This window comes from Ornithodoros turicata, chromosome 3, assembly GCF_037126465.1.
Source record: "Ornithodoros turicata isolate Travis chromosome 3, ASM3712646v1, whole genome shotgun sequence".
Classification (NCBI taxonomy): domain Eukaryota; kingdom Metazoa; phylum Arthropoda; class Arachnida; order Ixodida; family Argasidae; genus Ornithodoros; species Ornithodoros turicata.
Window position 1 is genome coordinate 14,553,338 of NC_088203.1, and position 23,980 is coordinate 14,577,317.

At 44.4% G+C, this 23,980-nt stretch overlaps 1 protein-coding gene across 2 annotated transcripts in view; it reads right to left on the reverse strand.

Annotated features, from left to right (window-relative positions):
- The window catches only part of LOC135388179 (protein piccolo-like), a 101,194-nt gene that overhangs the window by 35,868 nt on the left and 41,346 nt on the right, over positions 1 to 23,980 (reverse strand). For both annotated transcript variants that reach the window (XR_010421296.1, XM_064617565.1), the window contains exon 2: positions 726 to 996. Coding sequence is in view for 1 of the 2 variants with exons in the window: in XM_064617565.1 (XP_064473635.1) it covers positions 726 to 996 (271 nt within the window). In the remaining variant the exon portion in view is untranslated. The remainder of the gene's footprint in view (positions 1 to 725; positions 997 to 23,980) is intronic.

Here is a 23,980-nt window from a genome sequence, read left to right on the forward strand (position 1 = left end):
TTTTGTGTGGTTGTTTTCGTAAGAGGGGCCTTTGCTAAGAAGGAACTAGGATGCTGGACCGGAACCAGAAGTGACTTCCTGCGCCGTGACTGGTTGCTATGGACGCCCGTGAACTGATTGCTGCGTGAAATATCAAACCTGCTCTGATGCAGTGAATCACGACCTACGACCAGCTGCGACGTACAAAATTTCGCGCATGGCGTGAAAACTGAGCTTTTTACGCAAGTAAAACGCACCATGCGGGCCGCCTATGCGGATTAACATGCGGATTGTTATAGCTTGCAGTGTTGCAAGCTGCAGACCACGACCTACTCTATACTAGAGCTACGACAGCTGGCGATCCCCTATGGGAGAGACGGGTCACGGGTTAGTTACGTTAGTGACCGCTGCAAGCGCCACATAGCATTATTGGGGAGAGGGAATCACCCTTGCCACCGCCTTTATTCTGCTACGCAGGAATACGCAGGCTGTTGCTAAGCACGCGCTATTATCTCTCTTATACTGCTTCGTCGTTGTCAACACAGCCTACCATACATCGCCGCGGTTTCGACAAGTCACGTGGTAACGAATAGTGAGAGCTAGCGCCAAATCCCATAGCCAAGCGGCGGTTGCCAGAACTACTACCCCGGTGCTGGGAGCGTTGCGGCTGCCCAGGTCTCTAGTATAGTAGTAGGTCATGCTGCAGACGCCTTCGTGCGGGTTATATTTTAGATAGCCTATAATACCTTTCCGTCGGGTTGCATGATGACCGTTCCGCATCGCTGACAAGCGACACGTCCGCAGTCGACGCACCGACATCCGGCCTCCAGGTTCATATCCGTCGTCTGGCACAGCGGGCATTTATGTCCCATGCTGCCTCGCTGTTGCTGTTGCTGTGGATGATGCTGTTGTTGCTGCTGGTGCTGTTGATGATGCTGTTGTTGTTGTTGTTGTTGCTGCTGCTGATATTCATGTTGGAGCTGCTGCTGATGCTGCTGTTGAGGTCCCACTTCATCCCTGAGGAAGAACGAGGCACGAGCATGATACACATGATAGATGTGTGTGTTTCACATCGCTGACAATCCGCTGCAAGTCCCAAAATATACCTACAGGGTGTTACCCTATAAAAGTCTACCCGCGTCGGCATGCCGTGCTTGCCAATTACTCAATGCAGGCGGTACAATGTGTTGTCTTCGTATAAACCTCATAAGGACATTCATCCATGGCAAATATCGAAGTGATTGAGCACCGTTATGCAAAGTTATAGCGCAAAACGTGAGGTTCCCGTAGGCAAAACAGCCAAGATGGCGCCTCTCAGGAAGCAGACGACATCCCTTTGAGGTGTCGTCTGCTGAGTACGTCGGCATTTTTCGTACCTCACGTTGCTTACTTCTGAGCAAAGTACGACAGTTACACGAAAGCGAAATGAAAACTGCAGTTCCATCCGGCTTGCAGGGTATGCGACACGTCGTCGTCTGGGGAGCAGCATGGCAAGTGCTCTTCTCAACGCCGCCATCTTGATTGTTTTGACTACGTGAATTTCACGTTTTGAGTTATAACTTCGTGTTGCGGCGCTTAATCACTTCGAAATTAACCAAGATTAAATGTCCTTATGAGCTTTATATGAAGATCGCACAATGTGCCACCTGCATTGAGTAATTGGCGAGTACGGCATTGCGGCACGGGTAGACTTTTATAAGGTAACACCCTGTATATTCCTGTTTACAAACAAATTGCGTCAGATGGTACAACAGCGCCGCCAACTTGGTAGACTGGAAGTACTATAGCCAAAAATCAATAGGTCACAAGAAATGCACGTTTAGATGTGGCTTCTCATGATGACGATTTAAAAAAAAATATTTACATATTATTAGTCGTATGGCCTTGTTCGGCTCCATTCTACGGGTAGCCCTTTCTGAAGGTGGCTTCGGGGCTCTTCCATCCTCAGGAGCTTGAAGGGCATGAGTTTCTCACGGAGTACACGTGGTGTCTCTATACAAAGCAAGCGCGAACTATGTCGTAATAACAAACCACATTCCGCACAGGATTACGACATTAACTTTCAGACGATGCAACTCTTGGTATGAAGCCTTCTTTTATTTCCGCGGTGGGCTGGGAACGCGAATGAAGACACGAACGTGATGAAAAACGTGACCTCATTTGTGTGTACCACCAATACACAGAAGCCATATTAGAAGCCACATAACCTTCGTGAAGGAATATGGTTTTGTGAAACGGCGGTGTTCTCCGCCCGTGCTGTTTCGGTTTCACCATGTCTACCAACGTCATCATTACGTCACAGTGATGTTTCTTCGGTAGAGGTTCATTGACAATAAGCCGTAGCCGAGTATGAGGTTCTCTTTTCTCAGTTTACTCATTCGATTGCATTTTATTTTTTGCTTTTTCTGTGCATTCATAACGAAGCAATCAATCAAAATTTTTTACTGCTTTTGATACAGCGTGCAACGAGCACCGGTCTGCATCAGACCTCCTCTAAGCTTACGAGCCACAGAAAATGCCCTTGCAAAGAGCAGTCCATCATATGAGGGAGAAAGACAAAGAGAAAGTTGAGAAGTAGGAGAGAGAGAGAGAATGCCGTTTCCGACGAAAATCTGGTAAGAAACGTGCTCTAATAACCAGACATCACCCAAAGAAAACGCACGCAGTAATTCAGCCTTGTTTGTGAGTCAGTCTCCTATATAGCCTCCTCGTTAATTGGGATTCTTCTGCCTCTCTAAGCCCTCCGCATCTAGCGTAACGGATTTCATTCGATGCCAACTTTGGCCGTCTTAGTCGCAAGAAACTCGTCGGAGGAGAACCGTTATGTGCATAATGGGCTCAAAGAGAGTCGTTAACATTTACCAGCGCTAGGCCAATGGGGGCGTGAAAGATAATGAGAGTATAAGTGGATGAGACCTGCTTTCGCTTCACTCAGGGTTCAGTCAGTAGGAAAAAGGAGCCTCGTCTATAAGGCTAATCTGCGGGCCGAGGCAATTTACCCGATCTTTACGTAATACATTGTTCGATTCGCCTTCTCTTACACAACTGGATGATGATTCCATCGCTGAACCTTGCGCTAAGGATATATATATATATATATAATGAGGGGAAAAAGCCAATAAAGAAACAAATAAATGACACTAGACATGTTTGAAATTCAAAATTACAGATTAAGATGGCTTCTATGGCTGCACGCAGAGAAACAGATACTCATGGAACGCTGCGACAGCACAACAGCACCCTTCATTATAATTCACTGGTTTGCACTGTGGCATTGAGGTGTGCTCAGTAACCCTCCCAGGTGTATATCGCTCGCTGAGCGACCCCTTGTTTGCCAATTCCGAACGATGCGCAGCTACCCAGAGCTGGCGAGCCGCAAACACGGCGAAAAACGTGTCCTCTGATGCTGTCGCATCGTTCCATGAGTATCAACACACACACACACACACTAATGTGTATAACTGAGTATAATGAATGTATAACTGAGTATTCGGCAGGCAGCGCTGACTGCCGAAACGTCGACCCCTAACTGTAAATCTATTCCTAGCGCCCCCTTAATTATTAATGTAATAAAAGTAGCAAGTGTTTTTAACCCTTATACGGCCTCCCAAGTCTCTTCATTACTTGTAGTCTATATATATATATATATATATATATATATATATATATATATATATATATTCAAGTGAAGCTTCGACAACGATGTAGAGGGCGAAGTTTTAGGCTCTAACAGGCACTAACTAACACTAACTCTTCGTCGCATAAATCGTTCTATGCCAATTAACCTTCAAAATCGTATCGTGTTATCTTCCGATTGGAAGGAAAGTTCATACATACAAAGATGTGCGCCACCATTCTCAGCTTACCGGGAGACAGAGCAATATATCATCGGTGATGGATTGGCATACATCGCGCTATGAGGTCAGGAGCGTCCCCTATTAGTGCCTAAAAATCCGCTCACTTCGTGTAGAGGACGCAAAAAGACATATGTATTTTGGTTATGTGTGCCTGTGTTGGTGATGTGTACAAGACGAAAAAGGCATACATGTACTGGGTATTTTTCTTAGCTACACCAGGTTTTTCGAATAAAAAGAGCTATGAGTGCAGGAAAAGTGTCGTTTTTTGCAGTCATTCTATCGAACAGAGTATCTAACTGCTGTATGACTAACTCCCTGAAATTCGCTAACCCTAAATGAGGAGTTTTCGTGCAAAAGTGACATCGCAGAATGGGAGACAATCCTCGTTGTAAGGCCCTGGAACCAGAACTGAAATATCCGTCGCCGAATTTCGCCATGCAATTGAGCCGAAACCAAGAACCGCGCGCCACAGAAGCGCATGACCGTCGCCGTTGGAGGCTTATCTTTGCCGCAAAGCGGTTGATCTAGCCAGCAGACCAGCTCCTACTCCAATCAGCTCCGCCGCTTCAAAGCACGTGACCCTCTGACGTCGGATGAACGCTCTCCTCCCTGCGCTCCTGATGCGCGTAGTCTCAGTATTGGTTTCATTTGCGTATTAAATTTCGGCGCTGGATATTTCACCGCACGTGCTTGTTTCAGGATTTTTTAAAAATAGTATGGCTTTGAATAACAATTGTCTCTCATTCTGCATTCTCACTTCTGCTCGAAAGCTCTTAATCAACGCGTGAATTAATGAATTTTAGGTAATTAGTCATCCAGTAGTTATATTCTCTGTTCGAGAAAACGTCCGTCTGGCCGTATAATATCCCTGCCACACGTGCACTCTTCAATGATCATTGAAACCAATCGTCATTGAACACGCGCGTGGCGGCATCTAGGGTGTAACGGTCAACCTTTCAGGGAGCATATGATCCAATGCTTTTTGCGAAGTTGACACGTTGCGTTGCACGCTTGGTGGCGCCACGCGCGTGTCCAATGACCATTGAATTCAATGATCATTGAAAACTGCCCGTGTGGCAGGGGTATAACCCACCTGCAAAATCTGTATTTATGCTGTTTATATATATTTAAAAAACCTGCCGTGCAGCTAAAAAACGCATCCTGTATGTTATGTCCGTATGTAAGACGAAAAAGGCAGTCGGCCTCGGTAGCTCAGTCTGTTTGCATCGTAAAACGAACTATGCAGCATGGTCCGCAATACCTGATGCCATTTAGGGCTGTAACTGTTTACGTAACCCGTATGTAAGATGCGCTACGGTGTTTGCACCACTGTTAAGGCTGGTTCACACTGCCACGTTCGTGCTTACGGGCTACGGGTTGCGCTTACGTAGTACCCATCTCGTTGCCGACTACCGTTCCTCCATCGTTCACATTACTACGTTTCGGCGCTCCGTTCCTCCAATGAGGAGCGGCCTCCTAGAGCGCCATCCTTCGGAAGAAAAGTGAAATAGAGCCACAGAGTAGCATGGTGTCCAGCGTCGAGCACCCCGGTGCCAGCTGCTTTGGAAGACAATCAGACATTCGTTGACGATGTTCTTAACTGTTAATGTTCTTAACTTAACGCCATCGTCGACAGTGCAACGTACAACTCGCTACTTCGGACAGATTCATTGAGTAAAGATATCACCTGACAGACCCACTGCTATGCTAATTGTCATCCATGAATTTTCTTTTCTCGTGGCATCCCTGTAGTCGCTTCTTTTGCTATTGTATAGCCAGGGAAACTTCTCAACTAGCAGAATAAGAGCTTCTAAGACATCCAATGTTTGCGCCATCTTCGCAAGGAGACGCGCGAGACAAAACGCTTGCGCGGCATCCGAACTTTTCTGCCATCCTATTGGCTAGTGCGCTTACGGTTACGGAGCTTGCGGGAGAAAAGTTGAAGTTGCTTCAACTCCTTGCGGAAACGATCTTGCGGGAGCCGTCTCTTCGTCGTCATGGCAACCTCCACCGTAAGCGCCCGTATCCCGTAGACGCAAGCGTAAACGTGACAGTGTGAACCAGCCTTTAGCCCACGTATGGGTACAGGATCGCGGGTTCGATCTCGGCCGAGGACGTTAGCCAAGTGGGGGGAGGTAAACATTGCTTCCAGCACCCTCTTTCCGGCGCAAGTTAAGAACCGCAGGTCGCAGTCCTACGATCCATGTGGCACGTGCAACACGTCGAAACCAAAATATAGGCCGACTCACCTTACATGTAAATTTACCCAAAATAATTATTTATTTATTATCAGTCTTTATTATTTACAACACAAAGGAAAACAATTCCCACGTGCAGTACGTGGAAGGGAAGCCAGGAAAGGCAAGCGAGCCAATCGACTCTGCTCAGTGTTATGTCACCATCGTCAGCTGTCACATTGAACGATGAAAGAAACACAGCGCCATATGCGTTGTTCCATTCACCATATTTGTCGGGCAAATACAGGCAGTGGTCTGCGAGGCTTCTATACGTCGAAAGACGTGTGGTAGAATAGCACGGCTGTCACTTGTAGCAGCTGTGGGCCGCGGACATCGAGAGCGTGGCAGTTCTTTCGGAGTTGAAGTCTATTGCACAAAGTTGTGCTTCTGGTCCCGTTATTCCTGTTTTTGTTTGTTTGTTTGTTTTTCTGACATGTCGGAGCCATGCCGCTCGTTTTTATTGTTGGTTCTGAACGATATGTGCGGGATGTCGGTGGAACCGGTTGAATCTGTAGAATTTATTTAACTGTTTCGTTGTTTGCTGTTCCCGCTTCTTGGAAGAATGGAACACTTATCTTGACGTGTTTTTTCTTCTTGTGTTGACGTTGATCAGACGAAAGTCAAAGCAAAAGTTGTGACAGAAACGCCAGCGATCCTTTCTCAACGCGCGGTAAAAATAAATCTCTTTGCTTTGTCATTTTGTGTTGCTGACGAGGTGCCTAATGTCATTGCGCTATAATGCCATACCACGCCAAAATATGTTTTGACTGTATCAACACTTTTCTTTTTGTATTCTGCCAAGCTTCGTACAAATGGTGCACACTGAACACCTCCCGAACAACTAATCCTTTACTAACATTTGCTGCTCCTGAATATTTATTGACGACTTGCGCTTTGAAAACGCTACTAAAGGCACTTTACGTGTTATTAAAGGGTCGTGTTTACCGTACTCTATATATCGTAGCTATACCTGTCTAGCTATACCGTCTAGCTATACCTGTCTAGCTATACCGTCTAGCTATACCTGTTTACAGTTCAATCCTACCTAAAAACTCATGTCGCCTAATAATATAGAGGCACATTTCTACGCTTTGCAGCGCCCGAACCCGGCAAGCTGGCAATACCGGAATCTTTGAGTTGTTACGGAAATTTTGTAGAAAAGGTTCTGCACTCATTGGACACTGCAGGCATGCGATGCGATAGGAAAATGATATGATATGATGTTACAGGAACGTGAAATTCTGGTGTTATTATTATTACCTGCTTCTTAGCAGTGAACAGTTTCAAATCCTCTGGACTTTTTGTCCCTCGCCTCATTCACGATAGTGATAAATAAACTATTATTATTATTATTATTATTATTATTATTATTATTATTATTATTATTATTATTATTATTATTATTTAATAATAATAATAATAATAATAACTTTATTATTTCATCAAGTAACAATCTTTAGGCGGGTCCGCCTAAGCCACATGGCTTGGTTATTATTATTATTATTACTATTATTATTATTATTATTATTAAATGTGTCAAACTATCGTCCTGTCAGTCTACTGTGCGCGTTTTCAAAAGTGTTTGAGCAGGTAATCTATGATCGCACGTTTTCTTTTCTCAAGTCGCAGATATGTGAACAACAACATGGTTTTATGCCAGGCAGATCCACTGTCACCAATCTTGTATCGTTTATGTGCGTTGTGGCTCCTTGCGTCTCAGCACGAGGACAAGTAGATTCAATTTATTTCGACATTTCAAAAGCATTTGACATGATGGACCATAGTATTTTACTTCACAAACTTCATATGACTGGTCTCGGAAACGCCCTCATTGCTTTCTTCCTTTCGTTTCTGAGTAACAGATGCTGTATCGTAAAGGTGCACGGTGCCTTTTCTTCTCCTTACTTTCCTCCTTCAGGTGTTCCTCAAGGCTCAATTTTGGGGCCGCTTCTTTTCAATGTCTTTATTAATGACTTAGCTGGGCATATTCGTCATTCTCATGTTCTTCAGTACGCCGATGACGTGAAAATATTTAAAGTTATCCACTACCCAAATGACGTTCATAAGCTACAAACTGACGTTTCCTCTGTGGTTGAATGGTGCTCTAAAAATGGGATGACTATTAATCCATTGAAGACGAAACATGTGACTTACTCAAGAAAAACTAACATAATATGCAATACATACATGTGTTCTGATGCCATCAAGCGTGTCGATGTACTGAAGGATTTGGGGGTCGTTTTCGACTCCCAGCTGCGTTTTCATGATCATGTCTCTTACGTTCGGTCTTCAGCTCTCAAAATTCTTGGCTTGCTCACATATACATGCAAAATCTTTTCCACACACTCTGTATTCCTTCACCTGTATCGTTCCTTAATTTTACCGCGACTAGAATACGCGTCTCCAGTGTGGAACTCTCTTTCCTGCACTGACTCGTCACGGATTGAATCTGTCCAGAAGAAATTTCTACACATTGTACATAGCGTATTCTTAAGAAAAAGCCCTCACTTTAGAATGTATGTGTATACTGAGATAATGTCATTTCTTAACCTCCAACCACTCTCAACGCGACGCCGTTTTCATGATATTATGCTCTGTTATAAGATCTTACACAGTTTTCTCGATACACCATCTCTATTACATCAGCTTCATATCGCCGTACCTGTCAATGTAACCCGACACACGAATATATTGTACTTATCCCATCATATGCCTGCAAATCCGATCGTACGTATTCAACAAATGACAAACGTAATTCACCCCTCTGTTGATATCTTTACCTCCCATTCAAACGTTTTTAAAACTCTCCTCTTGCGTTCACTCACTAACACAAGAAGTTGTACAGTTTTTTCCCCTTTTAGTACTATGTACTGTATATCTCCATGTCTGTATTATATGTATCACTGTGAATGTCTTCCCGTTGCGCTCCTCTTCCTGAATATGTTATGTTATGTTTCGCCTAATCTGTATATGTATGTATATATATATGTGTGTATATATTTGTAATTACTACATTGTCTGCGTGCGCCAACACCAAGGCTTCGGCTGTTCTTGGGCACATTAATAAAGTTATTATTATTATTATTATTATTATTATTATTATTATTATTATTATTATTATTATTATTATTATTATTATTATTATTATTATTATTATTATTATTGGGTGTTCCCCAGGGCTCTGTATTGGGACCCTTACTGTTTAATCTTTACGTAAACGACCTTTCTAATGTGATTCGTTTTTGTCGGTTGTATCAATATGCAGATGACACTTTATTAGCATCTGCACATGTCAATCATTTGGAATCTGTAGCCTCGATTCAACAGGACGCATGTGCCGTTTATGATTGGTTCACTAATAATCGAATACGCCTTAATGCATCAAAAACTCAACTGATTATATTTCACAACCCGTTGCGGAGACTATTATCTTTCCCTGATGTTTACCTTCATGCTTCCTCTTGTTTACGCTGTAAGTGTTCACCCTTATCCTATGCAGAAAATGTTAAGTACTTAGGAATTCATTTCAGTAGTGACATGACATGGAAAACGCAGATATCATCCCTATGTACTAGGTTAAGGAAGGTGTCTTGCTCTCTCTATCGCATCCGTGCTGTCACACCTCCATGTATAAGATTGATGATTATGCAAAGTCTAGGCTACGGTGTTTTGCGTTACGGAATAACTATATTTGCCCATTGTAGCGAAGCGTGGAAGGACAAGATTAATAGGATTCTAAAAAGCTGTCTCCGAAGTGTTGTATATAGAAACCCGACATTTACTACTGAAAGCGATATGTTTTCCTTTCTGGGGCTACCGAATGTTCAAAATCTGTTTAGGTACTCTGTTGTTTTAAAGCATTTTTGGTGTGACCGGTTTAAAACCCAATTAGTCCGAAGCAGAGTTCTTAGGCAAAATTCCCACTTTTCTTTGCCACACACCTTCACGAGGTATGGTACCTACTGTCGTGCCTATTATGTGCCGAACCTATTTAATGCAATTTCGTTTGACTACACTGAGGTCGAGTCTGTACGTGAATTAAAGTGTCTGTTGAAATTCCATTTCTTTAGGTAACAAAAGTTAATTAGCATGATTCTCTAGGCTCATTCCTAATATCCTGCATTGAACTGGTGTATCTTTGAGTTGTTCTCTATATGAGAGTTAAGCAGCCATTACATTAATGGTACTCTCCAGCGATTTGTCGTTGACGCCGGGTCCAGTGCAACAAGCCATGTGGCTTAGGCGGACCCGCCTAAAGATTGTTACTTGATGAAATAATAAAGTTATTATTATTATTATTATTATTATTATTATTATTATTATTATTATTATTATTATTATTATTATTATTATTATTATTATTATTATTATTATTATTTATTATTATTATTATTATTATTTGGAGTGACGCCCACAGAACGCGGTTTACAGCTAGGCGCGATCTTAGGCACTGTCGTGGCCTTTTCAGTGTTCCCTTTCCGTTCACTCGTTATGGCTCCTTTTGTAGAAACTATTATATTCCTGTGATCTTTAACAATCTTTCCCCTGGCATTTTTGACATTAAGACTAAAACTGAGTTGAAAGGATACCTCCGGAACCTGTACTATAGGTGAGCAATACTTTATTTTTCGTGTGTGAATAGTGTACGATTTCGCTGCTGACGTCGGGCCCTGCGACACAAGCCCTCGGGCTTAGGCGGGCCTTCATGACTTTCCTTGATGTGTGTGTTTTGAATAAAAATTCCATTCCATTCCATTCCATTCCATTCCATTCCATTCCATTATTATTATTATTATTATTATTATTATTATTATTATTATTATTATTAAACGTCGAGGAACTGGGCTGTGGAGTGGGACTTATTTCGGCCTAACCTTCTGTCCGCCTATCTGTCTCACAAAAAGGCGTACGCTTCCCGTTTTCAACAAATCGGCGGAGAGAACGGTGTCATTTCTATTCTTAAGAATGTAGTTGTGTATGTACCGTGGGATCTGGTTTATTGAGGATGCTTATCGCCTACCCACAAGAGCCAAAACAGCCTACATCACCCAGCAAAACCGTTCGAGAAGAGACATAGACCAAAGCCAAACCTCACAAAGGTACGAGAATTACGAAAACGCGCAGCGATATACTCATTTAGCATATACGTGGCAGATGAGCGTCCTCAAACGTCCGAGCGCCACCTATTAGTTTAGTTCAATGTGAACGCGTACCATAATTTTCTTTTTTTCCGATTCTTATTCCCGCCGGCTGCACATTTTGCGTGAGAAGAGGTGCCTGCCGCGTTTTTAACGCGACTGTAATGGGAACGCAGAACGTGCCACCATCCGCAAACACATATCCTCCTGCCACGACACGGCATTACCGCAAGTTTCATGCTTATCGCCGTTGACGACGACGTTCCACCAAATAAGCTCCTCTCTCGCGTTTTCTCTTTTTTTTTCCCCTTCCGTTTTCAAGTCGAAGCGTGCGGGGAACCCGGCGAAGTAACAGCATATACGAATAAAAGACGAAAAAAGTTCTGCCCTAGGCGACGCCTTGACACGGCACCAGTATAGAAGCCAGATTAGCGAAAAACGCACGGAGCCATTTTGAGCCCATCCAGGCAATGACTTTGTCGGCGTTTCCACTACAACGATAACGGCCGAGTCTTTCTTCTTCTTCTTTTCCTTTTTGTTTCTTTTCCAACCGCTCGACAGACCGTTCGTGATACTAGCCATTTTGCTTTGCCTGCCGTCTTCAGCAGCTGCTTACTTTGTTTTTCCGGCACTTCATTTCGAACCGTGACGATGGGCCTTTTAGCGCAAAGAAGAAAAAAAATACTAGTATATAAAAAGAAACGACGAAGTGACCGCCAGAAAAGTGGCAGCTAATAACCAACTGTAACGTAAAGAATTGCGCGTAAAGTAAAGGGACGATGAAAAAGAACGAAAGAAAGAAGAAAGGAGGAAGAACAACAAAATGAAAAGGAAAAAGAAGGACGAAGTATTGACCGGAAATAAAGCGACGAGTGAAGAAAAACAGACACCAGCGATGACAAGGAAGATGTACGGCTATTGCGACTGCGACATCGTCGTCGTCGGCAGACTTCCATTTTTTTTATATGACCGTGCGCGTCTGAAAAGGAAGAAATACGAAATAATTCCGTTAAGGCTTGTATGTACGGCGGACGACGTATCTGCAATAGTAGCATTGAGGGCGTCCGTTTCTTTTCGCTTGAACGTCCCTTCTTTGAAAGACTTTGCCAGATTCTTTCTTCTTTTGTCGTCTCCGTTTCATTTATATTCGTTTTGGGTATACGTATTGTGCTGGGCATCAGAAACAGTATAAGGGTTTCGGAAGTTTCTTTTGAAATTTCGTCTATCACCGCGAGGAACCTGTGGCTCTGAGCTGTGTACAGGCGTGGAGATATTGAGAAAGGGCAGAAAGAAAAAAAAGTGGGGGATAGTGGAAGGGTTAGCATATGTCCTGGGACGACCTCAACGGGAAGTATGGCGGAAAGCCAAAGGAATATTTTAGACACCAGTACCAACGGAAGCATTCGAGCCCATCACCTCCGTCGAGCGAATGCTATAACCACACGGTGGCGCTGCGATGTCAGCATTCAACCCACCAGTTCCCGTGGCCTAGTGGTTAGCACGATCGCTTTCCACGCCGAGACTGGGAGGTGACACGGGTTCGAATCCTGTCATCGGCGGTGCGGTCTGAGGTTTTCCCTGGGTTTTCCGAAGACCTTCCAGACGAATGTCGGCACAGTTCCCCCTGAAGTCGGTCCAGGACGCATACTAACACCCCTGTCCCCGACTCCTTCCTGCTGTCCTCTGTCCATCTGTCCACGTCTGTACGCCGCTGATACCCACAGTTGCTCCGCGGCGCTAACACGGGATTAAAAAAAAAAGTAATGAAACTAAGAACGACACGAAAAGCAGTCTCCACCAGGTGCCGCCTATAAGACTCCTATAGTTTCGGCGTCGGCGAACTACTTGTCGCGGAGTAGAGTGATGTGGCAAGCTGTTGCAACTAATAGGAACAAGCGTATGGCGGGGCTCAAATGTGACGCTCCTAGGTTGAACACGACTGTAGTTTGCTTCGAAAGAGGAGCATACCAGGTGCATCAAACTAATTACATTACTACCCCTATGAAACCCATAATGTACTAAAGCGTTTAAAAAAGTATCAACTTTGTGTTATAATTGCGAGCACTTCAAGAGCAACACGTCCCGCCGTTGTCCCTTCTTTTGTTTGTGTGCGTGAAACAGTGTAATAAAGCGAGGAAAGCAGCAGTCTGGACAGTATGTTCGCCTCCTGGTGTGACGGTGTTTGTGCACGCCATATAGGGCGGTAGATCCTGCTGGTCGTAAAAATGCTTTCCATTATCGTTTCGAACCAGCGAGCGCCGTTATAAATGGCCTAACGGGACCCTACTTTCGCCTGTAAAGCGTGCTTTGTCTGCACGGCTCTCACGTGTGCGGTGAAGTCCTCTTTAGTTTCTGTTTAGTCTCTTCTGTAGTGGTGACGGTGGCAAGAGAGAAGGAAATAGAGAGCAGTGTAAAACTACAATAATGATGACAATATTAGTAATAATAATAACAATAATAATTATTATTATTTTGCTTGCAGACGTTGTGATTTTTTTTTTTGCAGACTAAGGATGACGGAACCAGTTCGGGCTCGCCTCTAAGCCTAAAATTATTGTCGGCCGCTAATAATAATAATAATAATAATTATTATATTTTTTCATATTGTTAGTAATATTAGGGCACCTTAGACATAACAGATTGGGCCCATTACTTCGGATCGCTGAGATAATGACCTCGTTCGTTTAGAAGGTAATGCACATATTGGCGTTGAAGAGAGGTTTGCCAAATCCGCCTTGAACAGATGTGTTCTTTTTTGTTGCTCATCATTTTAATTACATGAATCTCATTTCTTTCTTTAATAACAATTGGATGTTTACGTCGCGAGACAACTGAGATCATGAGCGACATTTCATTCTTTAAAAACGGCGTCACAGATATCATCCCGTTGTGAGGATCCTGCGTTACATGTTGCATTCCCCTACACGTATAACGACTGCTGCCACTAGATGAAAGGTTGGACGACTTTGTGAGAACTTGGCGTTTGAGGCAACAGAATAGTCTGTGCCAATTTATTGTAATTGGACCGTGACGATGTACCCTTCACAATTGTTACTTTTTTTTTGTTTTTGAATGTCCAAGCGAATTGGGTGGATTTGTCATAGTGATGCAATAGGCAAAGATAATACGTCGCAGCTTTGTGACAGTCCCACGCATGTATTTTCGAAGTATATAGATTACAGGGTTAGGGCGTCCTGCTCGTTGCTGGCAGCCAAGGTCGTGCTGAAGACTGGGAGGTGGTGGGTTCGAGTCCTACCACCGGCTCTTCTGTCTGAGGTTTTCCCTGGGTTTTCCGAAGACTTTCCAGACGAATGTCGGCACAGTTCCCCCTGAAGTCGGCCCAGGACGCATACACACCCCCAACTCCTTCCTGTTGTCTTCTTCCCATCTGTCCACATTTGTACGCCGCTCATAACCACAGTTGCATCGCGGCGCTATCACGGAATTTAAAAAAAATACAGCTTGCTCGTGTTAGTAAGCGATAAGCTGATTTGCATTTTTGATTGTAAACGGCTTGCGCCTATCTTTCAAACCCTTCTTCGTAGTATCGGTCCAATGTCCATCTTTTAAACAACCCAAAAGGGAGATAGACTGTTTGTTACAATTTAATCTAATCTTCGTTACAATCTTTGTGTATTATATCGCGTGGTAGCTTCTTCATCCCATGGGACTTCCTATTTTCTCTTCCATGCATTTTCAGCGTGACTCTCGATTTGTGTCTCATGCTATCGTATACCGCATATGAAACGTTATTACGAAAAAGCTCTTCCTCAAACAATACAACCTCCCTTTCACGCATTGAAATAGGAAGCAAAGTTATAGCGACGTGCCGCGGCAGCACTTACGCACACACAGACACACGTATAAATAGATACAATAAAAAGAAGTGAATGAAAGAAAGAAAAAGAGAGGGAGAGAGAGAAAGAGATAAAAAAAAAAAGGCTGTCCCCAGAGAGCTTTCCAATCATCCATGTCCTCTTTCGGAGACGGCAGTGGCGCGTTGTTTCTCCATCTCATCTCTACGATCTCTCCCTTGAAAACCCCCCTTTTATCCCTCATTTATCCCGCATCGTCCGTGCGGGGACTTACGACAGCGAGATTCCACCGGGACCAGAATGCCGCGAATATTCCTCTCTAACTTTGCGCGAACCAACACGCCAAGGGCCCCCCAGTGCACGCCCAAGTCCTCACATCAACGCTTTCGCGCATGCGCGGTGCATTCGCCCGCAATCGATCCACATCCTCACGTTGCACGTGAGCTCGCGCCCCCCCCTCCCTCCCTTTCTCTCCGGAAGGGTACCCTCTCTCATTGTCGTGCTGGGAATGTCCGCGGTAAAAAGGGAAAAAAAAAGGAAGCGCTGTGCCTACCTATTTTCTCGCCCCCTGCGACGGCTCTTGTTCCCTAAATGTGCGCATAATGCCTTTAAAAAAGGTGAGAGGAGAAAAAAACCCGGAAACTTCATCCTTTCATTTCTTTTCGGAGGAGAAGATGAAAGAGGCAGCCATGATCTCCGATGACGTGTCCTCTAGGTATTCGCTTTCTTTCTTTTTTTCTTGTTCTTTCCTAACTCTCGAATTCGGCGTGAAAAAAAGAAAAAAGGAAAAAAAAAAAGATAAGTTATGACTGCCTCAGAGCGGATTCTGTTTTCTAATACCTTTTTTGGCGTGTCTCCCGGGGTTAAAATTAAGCGTGATTTTCTCTGGCGAATAAGATATGTACATAAAAGTCGCAGAGTTGCTCACTTTCTACTCGAATTTTGATGGACGCTAGAAAAAGGTGGGTCGGAGTAGATTGCGTGGAATGAGAGAACGCAAAAAGGCTTATTCCTGCGTGGTAGTTATTCTCGCGTGCTAGATTGAAGTTCTTCGCTCGTTCGTGGGTGTTAAAAAAGGGGTCATGATGACAAAGCGCCACCGCGATTTGCGGAGGCTGTTAAGGGAACAAGGTTGCGTCTCGTAAAGTAGGTGTTTCGTGATTTTTTTGTTTTATGATGGGGCCACCCTTTTTTTGGAAACGTAGAATAATGGCATTGGTAGGTGTTAACACAGAGACGCTTAGGGACTGGCTGCATTGTGTCCCCGTTAATTTTATACAAGAGCCACGCGTACAATAACACATCCCTTTGACTGGTTTCAAAGTACAGCTTCACCGTGTAACATGCTAAAAGTTCGTATACCGTTGCAGAGATTGGTACCTCTCCCCTCATCCCCATATCATCGTCATCATGTATTTCTCTCTCTCTCTTGATACCTCTATCACTGTGGAAAGAGCGGGACGTACGCCTTTTCGTGACAATTGAGGACTTACGGGCAATGATGGCACATGTTATATTGAGATTGCATTGCACTTATACCGTCATTGCCCGCAAGTCTTCAATTAGCGTAACTGCGCAAGTGCCACAAAAAGGCGTACGTACCTCCCGTTTACAACGGGAGAGCAATGTCTTTCGCGGTGATGGTTGTTAAACACATTAAACGGATTTCAATAAAGATTTAATAGAAGCTTTTCCAGAAATCTACAAAAATATCGCGTTCAAACGCGTTTGGCTCAATGCTCAAAAAGATGCAATGAATTTTTCAAATACCAATTTACTTTCACTACACAACGACCGGCCTAATATTTAATATGCGTTCATTTATCCACAACTTCGAACACGTCCTTCAACATAACCCCTTCCAGCCTCGAGAAGAAGGAAAAAAAAAAAAAAAAAAAGAGCCATAGAATGGGGTAGGAACTTGAATGCAAATAGCTTTCCCTTCTCGGGAACTTTGTAACATTCGGGTTGTTTCCCGCATTCCGCATTCTGTTGGTTCTTATTCAACTTATCGATTCTTCCCCCCACAATGCCACAGTTGGCGGTGCCTCTCTGTTGAGACGCAGGTGGCTGCCCGCCGTCTTTACTATTCCTCTTCCCTTCTCTCTTCGGCAGGGAACTCTTTCGAACAGGGATCTGTAATTGGATCACGTCCACGTTGAACTTTGCATGTTTCTTCATGTTTGGAGGGGTTTAAGCGACGCGAGTGTCGAGCGCTTTCTGTTCTGCTTCTGTTCTCCGCATGGCGGCACTGTAACAGACGGGTACATACACCGTTTTCCAGCCAGCCTCACACCCAGCGCTTTTGCAGCCAGTGCAAGCCAGAGAGATGGAAGGTGATACCACAGGGAGGAAGCGTGTGCTTTCCTTTTCTGTGGCTTGTGCGGTAAGCAGTTTTCAACGTGCTCCCCCGGCTAGACGGCGCTGCACTTTCAATGTGGCGGCGTCCACGAGGAAACAGTGTATACCAGGAGTGCCGAACTCATTCGTGTCCACGGGCCGAATTGAGCCATGGAGGAACTACGCGTATGGCTTTGTGGTAACCAATTTCTGATACAGATGACACGACACGGAATTCAAAACGACGTAAAACGTGTTACCTAGCGTTGCTCAATCACAGGGCCAACAATGCTTTTTTATTTTCTGTGTCAAGAAAACGTGGCACCTCTTGTTTTCAGTTTTCAACAACTGCGTCAACCTCGTGCGAAAGTGATTGCGCAATTGCAATCTTAAGGACTGCGTTGAGGTGCTCGTTTGTTAGTTGTGAGCGTAACTTTAACCTATTCTGGTTCATCACAGAGGGCGCCCGCTCGCAGACGTACGTTGGCGCAGTTGTTTTGCTGAGTAAAGCCACGAATTATTATTACTAGACGTATGTTTTACGGAACATCGACAACCTTGTCCGCGCCAACATACGTATCTTGAGATACTTTTGTCCAACGTATGAATACGACGAAGCTCCACCAACTTCAGCGAACTTGTTCTGATCGGTGCGCCGCACAGCAGGCCATCAGTTCCATTTGTTAGTCATCAGGAACGCTGTCAACAATTGCGGAAAACGGTGAGCCAGAAGCCCCGTTTCAGGTCTCCTGCACTCGAAGAATCTTTGCTCGAATTCACTTGGGGCATATAGGAAGCTATACTTGAGAGATCACCAAGCCTGCGACTGAACCGGTCCGTTTCTTGCGTGGTATTGAAGGCATCAATATTACAAATCGGCGCCATGTAGTGCTTGCTTAGAAATTTGGTAGGCATGTAATAAGAATCGAGTAAAAATAAGACGCAGGGAGGGAGTGAAAAGTGACAGTCGTGTCTGCTGGCTTTTCACGATTTGTGTGTGTGTGTGTGACGAGTTTGGTGTTTTGTTGTAAGATCTTTAAGGGGAAGTGTTAGGGGGATGTGGGAAAGGCACCGATAAAATCCCCGACTCATCATGTGTCAACCGCACAGCAACCTCGTAATTCTCTCTCGAATTCCGCGTTCACGTTTCCGAAAACCTCACAGTTGAAAAAAAGAAAAAAAGACAAAGAAAGAAACAAAAAGATAGAGAGAGAGGGCGGGAGAGGGACAAAAAGGGGGCAATAAAAAGAGGGAGAAATGTCAACGTCATATCCTTACATGGTTTCCATTACGGGGATTTGTCGTTTGTGGTTTCGTATATTCAGGGCCAGACGTGTCGGAGCGTAATTACCAGGCTTATCTCTCCGTACGACACTGACTTTATCGCCCCGCCGTTAAAAGCGACTGACGCTATTGTGTCCCGAAATGTGTGTCCGGCAGTTATCACGGCAACCGCAAAAACCCTACCTCTCTCCTCACCTCGAAAGAAAAAAACAGAGAGAGAGAAAAAAAAAAAGAGAGAAAGGGTGTGCGTCTAATTAATGAGGCATGTCACCAAGCTAACTTCGGCCCTTGCGTTCTTTTTGTTGCCGTTCGAAGATAGTGGGAGCAACTTCGCTTGGAGAGGAATTTGTAATAGCCTGCAATGTTGTTTGATCAGCGAACATTCCAGCGGGGTACTTATTCTCGGACCAGTGGCGCGTCGTTCCACCTTGTTATGGGGGGCGCTAATTTAACGTGTGTGTTTTAGTGCCGCGCGAATAATAATTTTAAGACGGAAGCGAATAGCTATGTAACGAAGAGGAGTACGTAGTACTATAATAGTTACATAACTGGACCAATCACAAGATACATAGAGGGATATGACAGCATGTATGTGCGTGATATCGGCGCACATATCTTCTTATGAAACAGCACTGAGTTTTGTTCTGGACTTACGGGTGGAGCCTCCGAACTATTTCCAATATGTATGCGGCAGCCTTGGGCAAGTTACAGTAGTTATTGAATGTGAACATGTTTCACACAGGTGTGTCTGGTTGGGAAGCTAAATAGACGAACAGATCCACACAAAAAAATCCACAAAACGGGTTTCCCGACGTTTGGGAGCTGACTTGGCTCCTTCTTCAGGGGTGAACAAACTGGGCAGGAGCAGCTTCTTTTATACTGTAGGAGGCGAAATCGGGAACACTTGGGGGCGCCGATTGTGGGTGACGTGTCGCAGGCCGTTGACGTAAACCGCAGGTAATGTCCCAATGGAGTGGTTGATGTTTCCCGGGGTTAGCTGGATATGCCAGGATTCCAAGAGCAGTCTCCTTGTCAGATTAGTCTCTAGGTCAATGACTTTGGCGTTATCAAAGTCGATCACATGGTCGCGGGCGTCGCAATGTTCGGCCAGGGCGCTCCGTTCTACATCAGATTAACTTACGTCGTTCTTGTGTTGTCGCAGTCTCTCTTGAAAGTTCGTTGTTCCGCCAATGTAAGCGGCATCGCACATCGAGCAAGAGATTTTGTACACAGCTCCTTGGGCTTTTGTTCCGTGAAGTCGGTCCTTCGGGCGTGGGATGCGGTGGCCGATAGTAGATACGGGTTTGTGGGCGACGTGAATTCCCTCTTTCCTCAGTACACGTGCCAAGGCTTCACCACCCACCTTTACGCAGGGAACGGCAATGCGCTTGTTAGGGACGACAGAGTTGACCGTCCCAGGCGGGCGGTGACGGATGTCGCAATACTGATGGAAGGCGACCTTGCGTATGAAGCTCTTCGTATAGCCATTCTTTTCAAAGTCTTTCCGTATTGCTGCTTCTTCCTGTCTCCTGTCCGCTTCGGATGAACAAACCCTGCGCGCTCTTGACAGAAGCGATGATACGACCGACGTCTTATGGCTCATCGGGTGGTGGGAATCAAACTGTAGGTACCGTCCGCTGTGCGTCGGCTTTCGGTACACAGTGAACTTGAGGTGCGTTCCTTGTCCCTTCACAAGGACATCGAGGAATGGCAAATAGCTTTCTTTCTCGTGCTCCAGGGTGAACTGTATCGATGGCTCGATGCCGTTGAGGTGCGACAAGAACCTATCGACGTCCGTTTTCTTTAAGATGGCGAAGCAGTCGTCCACGTATCGTAGAAATACTTTCGGTTTTATGTCCGATGACTGTAAAGCTCTTTCTTCTATGGACTCCATTGTGAGGTTTGCAGCTGTTACGGATATCGAGGCCCCCATGGCTGTACCGGAGGTCTGCTTGTAGGTCTAGTTATAGTTATTGCGTGAAAGTAATTACTTTACGGTAAACGCCTCAGGAAAAAAAAAGCCGAGTAAATGTAAGTCTCAAGAACTTTGTTTTTGCGCTTGTTCTGTCGTAGCATAGCTTTATTCAGAGAATTTCCCACGGGCCAGTTAACTGTATGGTGGTAGTTAGCCTAGATCATCCTGTCTGCGTATGCGATGACAGGATTCGTCGAATTCCAGTTTAAAATCCTGTCCGAGTCCCGTCGAATTCCAGGACAAAATTCCAGCAGTGTACTTGACTGAGCCTCGACAAAACGCCGCCATGGAACTGACATGCGGAAAGTATTGCACGAGGGTAAGTAACGTATGTTACAGTTACATTTTAGAGTTTCTTTAACAGAACGCAGTAGCTGGTTACAGTTACAAGCTACCTTTGTAGAAAAGTGACTAGTCAATACAAAAGTAGCTAGTTACAGTTACAAGTTACTGTTGTAGAAAGTGAGTAGTTACTGCAAACATAGATAGCTACAGTTACAACTTACTTTTGTAGAAAAGAAAGTAAGTAGTCACTGTAAAAGTAGCTAGTTACAGTTACAGGCTAATTTTGTAGAATAGTGACTAGTTACTGCAAAAAACAGCTAGTTACGGTAAAAAGTTACTTTTGTAGAGTGGAAAACCTCCCCACTTCATCATCAGAATATATATGTTGTTGTTGTTACTTTTGTAGAAACGTGAAAAGTTACTAGAAAAATAGCTAGTTACAGTTTCGAGTTACTTTTGTACACGACTTTCCAATGAGTCATGCCGCTGGCTAACCTTTTTCAGTGACTTCCTACTCCCTTCGTTCAGTGATCTTAGGCACTTGAGGCTTTGTGTCTTCGGTGTTCCAGCCTCAGAACACCAATTTCGATCGAGTCCAAAAGTGGCTAGCTACTGTAAAAAGTAGCTAGTTACAGTGACAAGTTTCCTGTACTTATTACTCAGTTAACCTAGTTACTAACCAAGACTGACATGCGGTTTGAGAAGCGAGGCATTGTTTCGATCCGAAATTCGAACACAGTATTCCACATTCGATTCGCGGAATTCGAATCGAATACAGAATTACTCGTTTCGGTACGCGAAAAGTATGAATGTCTACACTCTAAGAAAAAGAGGAGTAAAATGGGGAGTAATTGCAGCGTCTAGTCCACTAGGTTGCAATTACTCACCCATTTTAGACCCCATAATCCAGACATTTACACCCCAGGACTGCAAATAATCACTCAACTCCGCGGATGGTCTTCTCCTTTCTTCGCAAATTGTGCCCTATGCATGTCGCAAGATTTTATTTCACGGTTGGCGGTTTGATTTAAAGTGTTTCCACGCATGCACACCAATTATGTATCTGAGACTCTTAGAAAAGAGCGTGAAATGCAGTCTTCACTCTGTGACATTCATTTACTCCCGAAAGGGGGCTACTTTTTGTGGCAATGCATTCAGTCCCCAAAAGGAGCAAAATTAATCCCTTTTTTCTTAGAGTGTAGACTGTATTATATACACTGTAGCTTCATTCTGAGACTAATATTTCCAGTATGACATAACAGCGCTGCAACATCCGCTTCGAAATAATTGCGTCACCGAATTTAACATACCCGATATTCTATCACAGAGATGACTCGCGTATAGGAAGAGTTGAAGCGTTCGGGAGACGGGAGCTTATTCAATTTCTTCGCCCGCTATAATGAGTTGTGTCCAATTACCCCAATTCACACTCGGCTTCCAAAGCGGGGCTCCAGCGGCTAGTGAGACTCTATACGCCGGCAAGCGAGGCACATATACCCGAACGTTCCTCGCGAAGAGTGTATGGAAAATGCGGTTATGTCCGCGCCTGCTCAGCGTTATCAACTTGAAACAGTCTCGCGTTCAAGTGGAGCTGAGACGCCGCTCGAGGATAGGAGTGGAATACGTGCCGGAGGAGTTGTTTACAATGTGTTACTTGGAAACGCGCCTGAAATTGGAAAAACATTGTAGCCTCCTTTGTAACGGTATACTTTCGCCTATACAGCGCATATACTGAAGAAAGTACGCTTCTCTTTCGTATTCGTTTTTGATTTCTTTATATTTTTTTTGAGAAAGCAAAGGCGGTTTAGACGTGTGGCACGGTTTTGAATAATCCTATTCGAATCTGGGATGGTCTGTGGTACGTGTTTCTCTTTTGAAACGAGACACATTTTGTGCTTCGAAGCTTCGAAAACCGTTCGGTCTGTGCGCACGTCCCACGATCTGAATTGCAAACATGGTCGCTGGCGATATCTACAGCTCTGTGTGTACTTGTAAGAGATGCCTCGGAGGATAATTTCGAAACGCATTCAATAATAATAAAAGGAAGAAAAAAAAGGAGCAAAGGAAGGATATATCGATACAATTGGAGAATAGACTTGAACTGGCGGCATTAGGCCTCTTGTGCATGTTTTGCATTATGTGGGGTTGTCTCGGTTCAGAGTTTCAATGCATACAGCGAACGAATGCGACTTTACTCGGACTGCGCTATTTAATGCATTGATACGGCTAGTTTTCAGGAACCTGTAGGCGTTTTTATAACGGATGCAGCAGTTCGGCCGACGTAGCTTCGTCGTCGAACAAAGTGGAAGTACCCGGGGCAAGGCATTCGGATTTTTAGTAAAGGCCCCCGGTATATATCAGTGGGAAAAGCTATATAGCTTCAGTGAAAGGTTCAGTGGAGTGGGTAGAATTTACTTTTTCTGTATGCAATGACAATTATTTTGTAGTTTGTGTATTTAGTCTACACGGTAGGGCTACAGCGCAAGCTCTTTAATCGTAAATATGTACCTCGCAAACGTTTCATGGTTTGGCTATGGTAACGAGGTAAGAGCCGGCATTTTACGAAAATATGATGCTGTAAATAAATAAAAAAAAACACGCTGTTGCAAAACAAAAAAAGTCCAGTGGGTCGGTTAGTATAGCTAGTACAACTGATCCCAAGGTCCCGTGATCGAACTCGGCTGAAACACCACAGTGGTTTGGTCGGGCATGGCATACGAACTGCTCATAGGCACGGCGTCCTTCTGGGGGTTCTGCACTTAAAAAAAAAAAAAAAAAACAGAGCTTCACCGCATAGCACGCTGTGCGCCAACCGTTCCCACGAATGATGGGTTTTTAGGGAGTGATGCCCTTTCCCACACTCTTAGAAATGAGCTTCACCACATAGCACGCTCCTATAGCCAACCATCACCCCGAATGACAACGTTCTCGCCCCTGATTTGCTGAAAACGGGAGGAGGAGCCTATTTTGTGTCCATTATGCACGGCACAAAATAGGCTCCTCCTCCCGTTTTCAGCAAATCAGGGGCGAGAACGTTGTCATTCGGGATTATGGTTGGCTAGGAGCGTGC